This window comes from Netta rufina, assembly GCF_964035555.1.
Source record: "Netta rufina genome assembly, chromosome: 4".
NCBI lineage: Eukaryota > Metazoa > Chordata > Aves > Anseriformes > Anatidae > Netta > Netta rufina.
The window spans coordinates 35,327,133-35,339,942 of NC_140127.1; the positions used below are offsets into that span (position 1 = coordinate 35,327,133).

The following is a 12,810-nucleotide window of genomic DNA, read 5'->3' on the forward strand; positions in this document are numbered from 1 at the left end:
GGAACACATGTCTAAGCAAGAACTCTCTTCCTTATATCCGGTTACTGCATAGCTTGAGTTTGTAAGCGATCATGCTAGGTGCCCTGCTCACCAGCCCGCAGCTTGTTTTTGGAGGGCCAGGGGAGAAGAGCCAAGGCCGAGCTGCAATTCCACATTTCGGTTTTATTTGCACAGAGAAATGCTGAGAAGCAGTCCCAGTGCAATGCTGACAGGCACTTCATTCTGCTGCACTTGTGAGCCTGCTAATCACGTAATGGCCTGTAACCCAAAGCCTTGCTAATGACAACAGGTATTTTTTTTCTGAAGACAATACTAATATTATATAGGCCTTGAACTGAGCCTTGTCCCAACAGCTGTAATTTTATTTTTAACCTAGGCTATGCTCTTACCAGTTAGTACTAAAATGGTTGTTAACCCTTCAAGTCAGTTTACAAGTGCAATTTAAATAAAAATTATCTAGTTCAAAATAATAATAATAAAACTGAGCTGCAATTGAGGTCCAACTATATGCTACTATGGGATCAGAGAAACACACATCAGAAACCGCTGGTCTCCCCACACTCTCAAGGCCTCCTCACCAGAGGAAAACAAAGGTCTCTTTAACTGGGCACACGAACACAATATCAGCTACACCAAGATAAAAAAAAAAAAAAAATCAGATCTTTTTCTAGTGCCTCGGCCTCTACCTTTGAATGCCTCACAGTAAAGTGCAAGGTACCCAAAAGATTAAGTGCTAGTCTTGTTAGAGACTGAGATTCTGGGGTGATGAAGGAAAGCAGAGGAGAAAGAAATGCAGGAGAGGGAGATCCATGCACACAGAAGTGGAATAAGAAGTTATTGTCCTCCACACCTGCCCCTTCCCTTCACCACCTCTATTTCCCAACTCCACAGCCCAACAAGACCAGAGGAAATCCCATGTGTGCCTTCAAGGGAAGGTGCCAAAACCCACAAGGCATTAAAGCCATCTCCCTGAGCCTCCTGTCCTGTCCCCAAAACCCGGTGGCCACACTGGAGACAACAGAAGGAAAAGAAAAAGCCTCCGCAGCCAAAACTATATCACTGCTATTAAGAAAGGTGTTCAGAGACAGCTGCTTCACCCAAAGATGAATTATAAACTCATCGAAAAACAAGAACAAAATGTTAAAAAGTCATCTTGCTAAAGGGGTTCTTCCAATGCATCAGAACACCTCCAGCACTTGGCTTATACAGAAGCATTCAGGCTCTTCCCTTTAGTGTCCGGGGTGTGAGAGCACCACAGCATTGTTCCACCCATAGACCAGGCCTAAGGCCTAGGCCCAAATTTAAACTTCATACGAAAGGATGCCATGCCACACAACTTGCTCTCTATTCTGAAAGTAAGCCAAACATTAACTGAAGATTTTCCTTACTGTTTTGTTTTGCTTATGCACAAGGGAGACAGAAATTAATGCACCAGATTTTTGCCTGCTACTGGCATTAATGTAGGAAAGGCTTGATCCCAGAAACCTTCCCTGAATAGACACTCTGAGGAAAAAAAGTCACACCTCATGACTGAAATTAAGGCTGTTAGTGTCAAAAACAAGTTTTAAAGACTTGATCTGATGTTTCACTTTCTTAGAGCAGCTTCACTGAGCTTCAGTGGATCTCAAGTACTTGAGACAGATGTCATTCCTATGGAGATTTGTTTAGATACGAAATTTTTAACCAACTCCATCTTACCAGGAATATGGAAAATTCCTAATTACAGCATTTTCTGAAACAAAGCACATCCATCTACCGTACTTTGGAAGCTCCCAACTGCGAAACACCCCAGGAGGAGCTGCATCTCCCTCGGCCAGGCAAGCTGCCTCTTGCCTCTAACACAACTGTTCTCGGAGGTCGCTGGTAAAAGCCACCAAAAAAAAGCATTCAGGTGGACATCACGAATCCCCCTGCTCACAACACAGCTAATGTCAAACCCAGTCTTTCTGAATTTTAGGATCTCTTCGAATTAAACGTGTTCTGTTAAGCCTAACAGTTCTTTTGTAGTGAGGTCAAGCAACACATTAATTGTTATGGCCAACGTCTGCTGGACTCATAAATTACTAGTGAAGTGAAAAAACTAACAATGAGATCATGTGTTAAAAACTATTTTCCCTTTCCTGTCTTTATGATTCTTCCTTACGTTTCTGACCATTTAAAAAAACACAGCTTTCCTATCTCTTCCTTTCCTGCGGATGAAGGTCAAACCATTAACTTTTCTAAAGTTAATTTGTGCAGAAAGTACATCACTTACCTTTCCCATCCCCAACCTCACATTAAACAATGACACACATGACATCACAGGAAGCCACGCGATTTATAGCATTCTAAAATAGCTGGAGAACAGGATATTTTCTGTATGTTTTCTGTAATTAAAATAAGGCAGTGTCTGATTTTCCCCAAGGAAAATATATGCATGTTTTTGCCTATTGGGCAGAACCACTGGTGAAGTTTAGAAAGACTTGAGACAAGAACCCATCTCCTCTTCCCTACACTTTTCCTCCAACTAGTTCTCCAACCTAAAATAATTAAATATCAACTTCTTCAACATACACATGGAGAAGGGAGGAAGAAAACAAGTGGTACTGATACCACCTAAATAGACTCCAAAACATCACTACAGAACGTACTTGGGCACTGCTCCTATTTCACACTTCCCTGCTTACTACCTTAAATGAAGAGAAAAAGCCCCAAAGGCCACGCCAGATAGGACAGAGACCACTCCAATTAGTCCAAGGCCGAGACAATCGCTCACTGCCACAACCTGATCTCTCTGCAGCTCAAGGGCTTTTTGGCAGCCTCGCTGCTCCTGCTGGAGTCACTGAGGAGTTAATCTGAACGTCACTCACCCATAAACGAAGACGTGATCAGGGACTGGACCCTTCACAAGTATGGACGGATGCCAGGAGCTCAAAGTGTAAAGGGGGATGCATACCATTAATGCTCCCCTCGCCCTGTGTAAGGCTTCTGGTCAGGTTGCAGCCCTCAACCATATGGAATAACAAATTACCAGGGCTCTGTACAGCAGGGGAGGAGGCCGATCTCTGCTGCAGCTGCCAACTCCAGGAAAAGGTATAATTGAAGGGGAAAAAGCATGAGCGAGTTACTCTGGGCTAAGCCAGCACACCTGTTGCTATAAAACAATGAAGGGCTGCACATCTTTGTTGTGGGGATCTCTGCAGGATGCTGCTGTGACAGTTTGCAGACAGAATTTCCCCCTTTTTTGCTGCCTTTAGTGGAAGGGAAAACAGATACAGAGAAATGAAAGATTGTTTTTTTAAATGATCACTACTCAGTAGGATGCACTTCTTTAAAGGAAACACACTACAAAATACACTGTTGTGTTAAAAAGCTACTGTAACAAACCATTTAATGGACTATGGCCTTAAGTCATCAGACAGCTTGATTTTTGGACTTTCTCAAACACCAGATTAAAAGGTTTAAGGGGCTGAACTGTGCCTAAATTTTGCTGCAGATGTGGACCTGGAGGCCAGCATTAATACATGACTACTAGTAGTAACCCTACTACTAATGGCTGAAGAAGGTAAACCACCTGGCAGTCAAGCTGGGTATGTTTGCAGAACCGTAGCAAAGACGAGAGCCTGTATCTGTCAACCCAGTACGACAGCCTGGGAATTGGGTAGCTTGTTTTTAAACATGCAAATCATCATCAGAGTATGCCTGCACCAAACAAGTGGAGCTGTATTAAAGAAATTACAGCTACAGGGCAATTTCACCCACAGGGCCATTTCATCTAAGAGCCAAGAATGCCAAAAACATACAAGATAGACCAAAGACGACCTGGCTTTTCAGATAAATGTTTCAACTAACCACACCAAGAAAGAAATGCCTTTATGAAAGTGTAATGGTGGCCTTTGAAGACAGCTACTGATCTCTACTCTTTGTATCTCCAGCATGTCATCTTGTTCCTCGGAAAACTAACAGGTGTGCCTTCCTCGAGATTTTGGTTTTCCTTTCTGTTCTATTTTCACACTTCAGAGATATTGATTTTAGCAAACATAGGAAGTTGCCAATTTTGATTACAACTTCTTTTTTAAAGCCTCTCTCTAAAAAAAAACCAAAAAAAAAAACAACCTACTCACCAAAGGACCTGCTGTACTTTTGAAGTAACTTGTTTTCGATTTGTATGGGGTATATTATTTAACGCAATCCCAGGTGACAGCTAGTTTCCCTCAAGGTTTGTTTTTTGCCCTTTGCGTGTTACATGAAGATTTAGGTAGGGGGTATCTCCTTCCACGTCTGGAAATTTAAAGACCAAGTACTGGCATAAACCAAGGAGCCATATAAAAGAAAGGAAGTTTTGATCACCCTTTCTTTCCAAAGTAAATTTCACTCTTTCTGTGACCTTTAGGAAACAAAAGGATGAGCAACTGCTGCTGCACTTTCAACCATTCTGCTCTTAAAAATCACGATGACTTGGTAGATGTATGTTATGTACAAGCGTTTGTGCAGGCTTATACCAAAACATGGCCTCCAACCCTTATGAAGGCCTTGGGGCACTATCATTAGATGGTGCACTTTAATTTCCAAGCATCATATAGCTGTATTTTCATATGGATTTATGCAAAGCCACTCATGTTTTACGGGAAAAATAAAACTGCAGGTTGGGAAGGAGGGAAATCCTCACACAGCAGTTGGTGCTGTCTGGAAATGGGCATGAAAACGTGGGGCTGGGGGAGGAACTTGAGGCTCATACCCTGAAAAGACAAAGCAGGAAAGGAAGCGGCAGGAAAACAAGGGAAAAAAAAACAAACACACACACAACAAAACCCCAAAACATAGTGTTAAACTAACAAATTTCAATCCTTGTGAAGACTTCTAGCTTAATTTCCTGCTTTTGACGCCACAGCTGCTGAAATCGGCTGTGGCATCCTGGTGAGCAGCCCAGTCCCACGGTGGGAACAGAGCAGGTACCAGCGCATACCCAGCTGAGCGTGCTCAGCTCTGCTTGCTGTCTCTAGCATTAACGAGTCATTGAGGCCCGCTGCCTGAAGTGTCTTGCCAAGATCTTGCTTGTAAACAATAAAACACCAAGTAGAAAGAAAAGTTTGAATGTCATTAGGTTTTCTCGTGTTGCCTGAAACAAGACCTGGCAAAATTGAATGTTCTCTGACCAGAGGACAAGTTCTCACATACAAAGACACTGACATGTCTACGCTTAGGTTCAAGTTTACTCTTGGTTAAAAATAATTAATGCTCTTGTGGCAAACGCAATTCTCCAAGAATCTCACTACTTTATGTTGTTCCAATAGCACCTGGCTGAAGCAAGGCTGTGGTAGCACACCTTTGCTGTACTGTTTTCTCTAACCAAAGTGCCAGCCTTTTGGACTTTTGCTCCAAACCTAAGTTCCAGTAGCTGCAAGTGAAAAGGCTCAGTCCTAGCTGTCCAGCAGTCTGCGCTGGGTGACAGACAGACAGACATTCCAGACCTTCTATTCCGGGAGAAAGCTGAGAGCTGCCTTGTTTTCTCAACTCTTTGCTTTATTTTGCAGTTTCTATAGACCTCACAGCTTGACTTGTCCTTTTACATAGTTGCAACTGAAGACTGTATTTAAAAACAGAATGGGGAGGAAAAAAAAAAAACGCAGTTGTCGCTTTATTGACTTTACTTTTACATCAGACATCTGGTCTAAATGCATTTGGCAAGTAATATTAGTACATTTCCTGCATTACAATATTCAGCTAACATTAGATTTTACTTGCGGATGCTCTGATAAGCTAACATTTTGATTAAACTGACATTTGTCAAGGCCAATTTCAGAATTTAGTACTAATTGTATGCACATTAGTGAGGGAGTTCTTGTAAGCTGATTTGGAGGGAGAAGCAGTCCTGATACAGGAGGAAGTTACAGTGTGATAGCGTGTATTAAGCTGGACATTTACACAGAGCAGAGTTCAAATTACCTGTATGAAAACCACAGTCACCATCCTACTGGATAGGTTAAAACTTGGAAGTCTGGTCTTCTAAGTCAGAAGAAACATCTGAATCTGGTTAATTAAAAATAAAAGGAAACAAACACATTGTTCTTGACAAATCCCATCCCTTCGTCATGGCTCTGTTTTCTGACACATGGTGAGATTGGACAAAAACCCCTGCAGTTTAGACCATCCTCTCCTTTTTGTCTCCCTATTTCAGCTCTGGGTGGGAATTTTAGAAGGGAATTCTGCAAAAGTGAAGCGAGGAAAGTTTCCCACTACTTGCCAAGCAAACTGACAGTTGTTTGCTATTTTGGGGAACCATCCTATAATTGCACCCACCTGTTGTAGCATGCTATTTTTAAAGTTACGCCCAACAGCAGGGTTACACAGCAATAAGGCAAAGCTTCCCAGCAATGCTCACGCACCCCCAACCCTGCAGAGGTGCAGAAACCCTGCTACAGGGATAAAGGAGCAGGTTTTTGTAGATTGGTTCTGTGTACCATCTCCTCTTTCCCTGGTTCAGATCAGCTGTTGGCTTGTGCTGCTCTGATTTCTTTTTCCTCCGTTTTCTTTCCCACTCCCCTCCCTCAGCTCTTTCTCTCCTCCTCCCATTTCGCATATATTCTCCTTCCCCAGCTTCCTCCCCCTTACACTCCCACCCCCAGGGAAGCAGCAGCTTCCCCCCTCCGTGTTCCCAGTGTCCCCCCAGTCTCTCCCCATCCAGCACCGTCCTCCAGAAGGCCGGACGGCGGGGGAGCACCGCACGCAGCTGGTCTGCCTGCTCCCTGGAGGCCAGGCCATCAAAGCCTCTCCATCTGGCCGGATGCGAGCCGGAGGCTCTCTGCCCCCTCCAGTCCTCCCAGGTGCTGGGACCACGCAAACCTCAGGCCCCTGAAAGCCCAGGCAAGCTGTGGGCCGGCAGTCCCACAGGGAATCACCGCTCACCCCCAGTTTTCCCTGTGGTTCCCCCCATGGCCCTGTCAGAATTACGGCCCCTGCCTGTTAGACAAGGCTTGAATCTAAACCTGCCTGATCCAGGGCTTCCACCATTTCGAGTTCCTCTCTGGTGCATGCGAGTAGATTTGCAGCCTGATGGAGCCTCACTCGGAGCAAACAGAGAAGATCAAAGGCAAGCATGAAAACAATCAAGCTAAAGTCATAGGCAAGGAGTCCGTGCTGGGAGCAAAACCAGCACGACACACCTACTGCTCTTCTCAGAGCCTGGGGACTTGGTCTGTTCTTGTGGCAAAAAGCACCTATGCGTTCAGGTAAAATGTTTCTTGCCACCGAAGACAAGCTTGTTGAAGCAGACATCCACTTTAAATTCATGTTTATAATGGAAAGGAACATTATGATCCTTAGGCAAAATTAACAGCTCAGCCATTCTGACAGCGCATTCATGTCACAAACAAGCAGCTACTGCTCATCGTGCAATTTGGGTGGAAGACGGGCACCATCAGCTCCATAAAAGCCTCCCTGATGTACAGCAGCAAGCAGTGTGCTCTCCAAAGGAGAAGAGAAGCTAAACAGAGGAAAATCATTTTTTATTTTTTTTTATCCACACTTTGTTGGTAATTATAAAAAGTTGAACCAGCTCTCAGTTATTTTTTATCTCCAAGTGGATGCACTAATTGGTGGATGAACGCAACCAGGTTACTGGGTCTGGACAGATCAGGTTTGCTGCTCCCCGGCATCACACGGCGATGCACAGAGGAGCATCAGTTAACACCTCCAGAAATTAATAGCAAGAAGTAACAACTGCATTTCCCAAGCCAGGTTTAAGCTTGCTCAGATCAATGAAAAGGAGGTTTCTTCTGAGCCCGATCTCTGTAAAGACACCAGTAAATTCTGGACACGTGCCATTCACTCTCAGAGGACAGCATTTAGTTGGATGCATGTATGTACCCTGTAGATAAGCACTCTGCACCATCAACTATTTCTGCACATGAAGAAATTAGCTGTTCTTTTGCCTTCTTTGTAACATATAAACTCCAAGCTTCTTTATCCTATAAGGATAATGATTAAGGACACCTAGCAGAGGCCAACTAACACTATTCTGCATCAGATGGACCCCACAGCTGGTACCCACCAAGACTATGAGAAAATGAAATATTCAGCTTCTCCATCTTCCTTCCTTCCCTTTAGCTAAGGCAGAAGAACTGAGCCTCTTCCCGTAATGCTGTGTTAGAGGTGTGATTTATTTCTTTCTTTAAATAGCAGTGTCAATTTAAGCCCCTCTTCATCCTCCCTGCCCCCATCCCATCCCTGTTTTGCTATTACAGGAAACTGGATCTAGGCTTAAAACAAAGATGTTTGTCCAGATTCTAGGTCACGTCTTTCACCTGATCCCATTGACACAGCTGAGGACAGCAGCAAGGAACACAGGCCGCACATCCACAAAAACATAAAATGAATAGAAGAACAGAAAGAAGTATCTCAGGGGAGCCTTTGGAAGGCCATTTCACATGTCCTCCAGCAAGACTGGAGATGTCATTTGTGGCATTTTCAGACAGGCATGAGGAACAACGCATTTGCTTTTTCCTCTCCCGGTCTCTATGCCCAGCTACTTCTCGTGTCTCGATCAGACTTAAGAATCCCAAACCAGGCAGGAGCTTGGTATCCAGATATCCCTAAACCAAAAGCTAAAACTGAGGAGAAAAAGCAGATCCAGCCAAGTACTCACACCAGTTTAGCTGACCATGCCAGTTTTTAAAAGGCGTCAAATTCAGACCCTGCCCTCCTTAATTAAAAGCTCTGCTTTGCCTTGCCAAGGGAGAAATTTGATGGCCATTAACTGCCCTGCACCAGAAATAATTCTGCACCCAGCAGACCTATGAAACAGGTCTGCTGTTTCAAACAGGTCTGTTTTCCCCCTCCTGACAAGCCGAGGGCACTAAGCTGGCTGAATTGACTTTGCCAAAAAGTATGTTTCTGTCCATTTCGGTTTTCGGGTACCGGCACCTGTGCAGAGCCTCTGCAACAGGTTGGGTGTTACTGCCTCACCTCCACATCACATGAAGTCTCTTGAGGGCAGATGCCAGCAGTCAGGGATGGCTGGGAAGCTCCGTGTTTGAAGCTCCAGGCAGTTCTCTTCTCAGCCTCCCCTGGACTGCACACAAACAGCTTTTATCTGTTAGCCTGGCTAACAGAAAGAAAATCTCGCTTGAATTCAGACTACTGCATGCCAACTCCAGTATTTTCCAAGCTGAACAGCAAGGATGGAGCAAGGCATCAAAGCAGAAAACCCATGCATCCCTCTGGCACCGTGAAAACTGAGAAGCACCATAAGACTAATTGCCCAGCTGGAAGCGCTACATGATTTTAAGTGTCTGAGGATTTACCGTTAATCCGTTCTCCAAAACTTGCACAACACCGACACAAGCCACACGACAACGAACAGGGAAGTGCACAGACTGCACAGATCCCACCCCACGTACACGCCCTATGCACCAGCTCCCGAGAAGCTGGATCTGCACGGAGCAATCAGGTGTCGACCGCGCTGCCGAGCAGAGCCAGAGTTTCACAACAAACTTGCACAGCCTCCACACACCGCCCATCGGACGCTATCTAAGCTTCCAACTTTGTTTTGTCAAGTACGTTTCCAACCCTCCTGACTGCAATGATAACCTTGGAAACAAACCGTGGTATCTGCTCGAGTCTGAGGACTGTTGGAAATGGTGACTCATGCCTGAATTCCTACTAATCTTCAAGTGCAAGCACTTAGGCAGCAGTAATGGTGTTTTAATTTAATGTCCAGGCAAAAGTGGGAAAAAACGGTTAGCAGAATTTGGGAGTGACTGTCAGGAAATGAAGACAAAAGAGGATGCTTGGAGGACACGGACATCAGGGAAGGGAAAGGAAAAAAGAAGTCGTAACTTACGAAGCACGCATCTCCAGGCCAGACAGAGTCCAGTTACCGCCTGTTTCCAGAGGCCACGCTTTACCACCCACTCTTGTGTGATATCCCCCAAAACAAGGCCAGAGCTGTGGTTAACTGCTGTAAAACCCTCCTTTACAAACCCAGCCAGAGACCTCAGCAAAGACACAGCAGGGTTCAGCTCCACTCTTGCTTTTTAGACACGGTGAGAAGTTAAGATGCAACTTCAACTTCCGTAGAAATTCAAACCTCCAAACCACTATTTAACAGAGCTAGCTCCTAGTTACCAGCCACCTCCAGAACATTTCAAATGGTTAGAGTGACACACTGATCTCCTGAAGGGCTGAATACTTCTGTCAGCTCCACCAAACTGACTCCAGCACTGGTACTTGCAAGAGAACTGCCCAGTTGCCAACTAAGCAGGTGATCAGAAAGAACTGTTTTTTCCTGAAGGAAGGCATTCACCAGGCAAAAGGGAAATATTTGATTTCTACCATCTCCAACTTTATTTAAGTTATTGAATGTTTGTTTTCCCCCCCAGCAAAAATTCTGTAGCTACAAGCACCTAGAAAAGTTTTATCTTATAGAAAGACAATTAAAAAGCAATCCAGAATTTGGCTTACAAGTAGTAAACTTTTTGCTGTCTCCCAAGTACAAAATTTAGATGACTTAGCACCCAAACCCCAGCTTTCCAACCACTTAAGCTACTTAGCAGTACTTAGTCAAAATGAGTGTTTTAGTTAGACACCTTTTGCAGGTTATATGCTATTTTTATCTTGTGTATCTCATTGAAGTGACAGGGCATTTACAAAAACGGATTTTAAATATGGTATAAGTGATCCAAATGAAAGTGTTCTCAAACTCAGTAATCGTTTCCAAGATTAAAGCAAAATGAGTTGTAACATGTCACTTGAAATTACAGTAACAGCAAGAGCTCAACTGTTGCTCAATCTGACTGAACTAGATGTCTTTGAAGAATCTTAATTCTCAATATTTTGGAGTACTCAAGAAAAGCACCTGGTGCAGACATGTAGAAAGCCAGCAGCACAAGGACACAATTATTTATTTTACTGTCCTGCTTTTGGCTAACACAGAATTGTTAAGAACTTTTTAAAACTCTTTTTCCAATGCAAAGGGCTCCTTTGCGTAAGCATCTGCTGCATTAAAAAGCAAACAAACAAAAAAAAAACCTTACTTTATGAGTACCATTCACATGATTTCCAAATTCATATTAACACACCAAAGGGAAATATTTAACATCTAGATACGCATTAAATGTTGCAGATTCAAGACAAATGCAATTTCCATTCACAGAAAAATACTCTTGTGACAACCTTATTTCCACTGCAGATCATAAGCTATCCATGCCACTCTGCAGATACAGCTTCACAGCTTATAAAATGCCCACCACAGATAAGACTTCCCAAACCTAAACCAGGGAAGCCCACTCACACCTGCAGTGTGTTTCTGCAGATGTCCCTGCACCACCTCACAAGTACCCAGAGCCTAGTGCAGATACATTCAAGCACATTGCATCTTAGTCCCAGAAACACCCCCGATAATAACTCACATAAGCAAAATTAAGCGTGGGCTTGGCCTTTAAAGAGAAGACAGAGAGAAAGGGCTGCTCTTTAAATAATAAGAAGTGGGGGAGTGGATAACAGGTTAACAACCTCCACTTCAGAACACCTGAAAGTAAAACTTCACGCAGAAAATAACCCTTGCTATCAGCGTTTCAAGGTGAAAGGGTACCTTTGTTGACTAAAATCAGTCTTTTCAAAAGGCCAAAATTAAGCAAGATCTTAAAGACAGTATTATCTTCTGAAGGATGAAGAAACAGAAGTGATAGAAGTGAATCATTTGGAAATTGTAAAACCACAAGTGAATCATTTGGAAATTGTAAAACCACATCAGAATAGCTTTCATGCACAAACTGCAGTAATCATTACATAGCCGTGTTTCATATGCATTCCATCTATATAGTTCAATAAAAAAACAAATGAATTGAGGGATGGTGGCCACCAACAAAACCAGGTGACACCATGCCCAGCAGCTTGAGGCGTATGCAGAGACTGTGACTCCATGCAGTGATGAAATGCATTTACACATGTCAAGTACTCATCCTGTGAAAGGGAGAACTGTTAATTAATGATTACATCCAGATAAATCGCAGAGGAAGAATCTGACGTGTGCAAACAGCCACTTTTGCTTATTTAAGCTGATGAGTCACATGATTAACTGGCATACTTTGCATTGTTTAGATAACGTGTGAAGCTACAAACAAGGAAGAACCTACCAGGACTCTCTACCCGCTTGTAGTGGTAGGGATTGATGCAAACCTCCTTCTGTTTTGAACCGAAGGGAAACTCGCAGCATTCCAGTGGTTTCAGTTCGTGATGGCTCTGCAGGTCTGGCCAGCGCCACACTCTGCAGTAAATTACATGTGGCAGCCCTTTCCGGTGTGAAACCTGAAGCCTGCCGTCCAAGGAACGAGGAATTGTGACACAGTTGCTGGGCTGACCAGGACAGCTTAATGCTTTCTCCAGCTCTTCCATAGCACCTTTTTTCTTCTTCAGTTTTTTCACTAACGCATCGACGGCTTTCTCTGCCCATTTTTCTTCTTCATCCCCCTGCTTCCACCCCAACAGCCTCTTCACCGCTGGGCTGGTGAAGGAAAATAAGCTTGTCACGTTCATGGTGACCCCGCTTGGTCACACTGGACACCGCAGACCAAGCAGGAAAGACCGTCCTGTTCTTCCACCACCACCACCCAGCAGATTGTATCAGTAGTCAAAAGCAGTCTGCCCCAAATAATTCTGGTCCTTCTGCCTTTTCACTCCTCCTGTTCCGGGATGGCAATGCTGACATTCCCCCGTGATAGACGTGACCTTCTCATTGTGCTAAAGGCTGAGAACCTGCAGGAGAAGAGGGAGAGGAAAACAGATTTTACTTTTTAAGTTAACCAACAACAGGAAGAAACATTCCCCCCTACA

The 12,810-nt window shown here is 44.0% G+C and overlaps 1 protein-coding gene across 2 annotated transcripts in view; it reads right to left on the reverse strand.

The window, feature by feature from the left end:
- Nucleotides 1-12,810, reverse strand: part of SMAD1 (SMAD family member 1) — a 46,487-nt gene that overhangs the window by 12,473 nt on the left and 21,204 nt on the right. For both annotated transcript variants that reach the window (XM_084286767.1, XM_084286766.1), the window contains exon 2: nt 12,114-12,732. In XM_084286767.1, coding sequence (XP_084142893.1) covers nt 12,114-12,513 — 400 coding nt within the window. In that variant the 5' untranslated portion in view covers nt 12,514-12,732. The remainder of the gene's footprint in view (nt 1-12,113; nt 12,733-12,810) is intronic.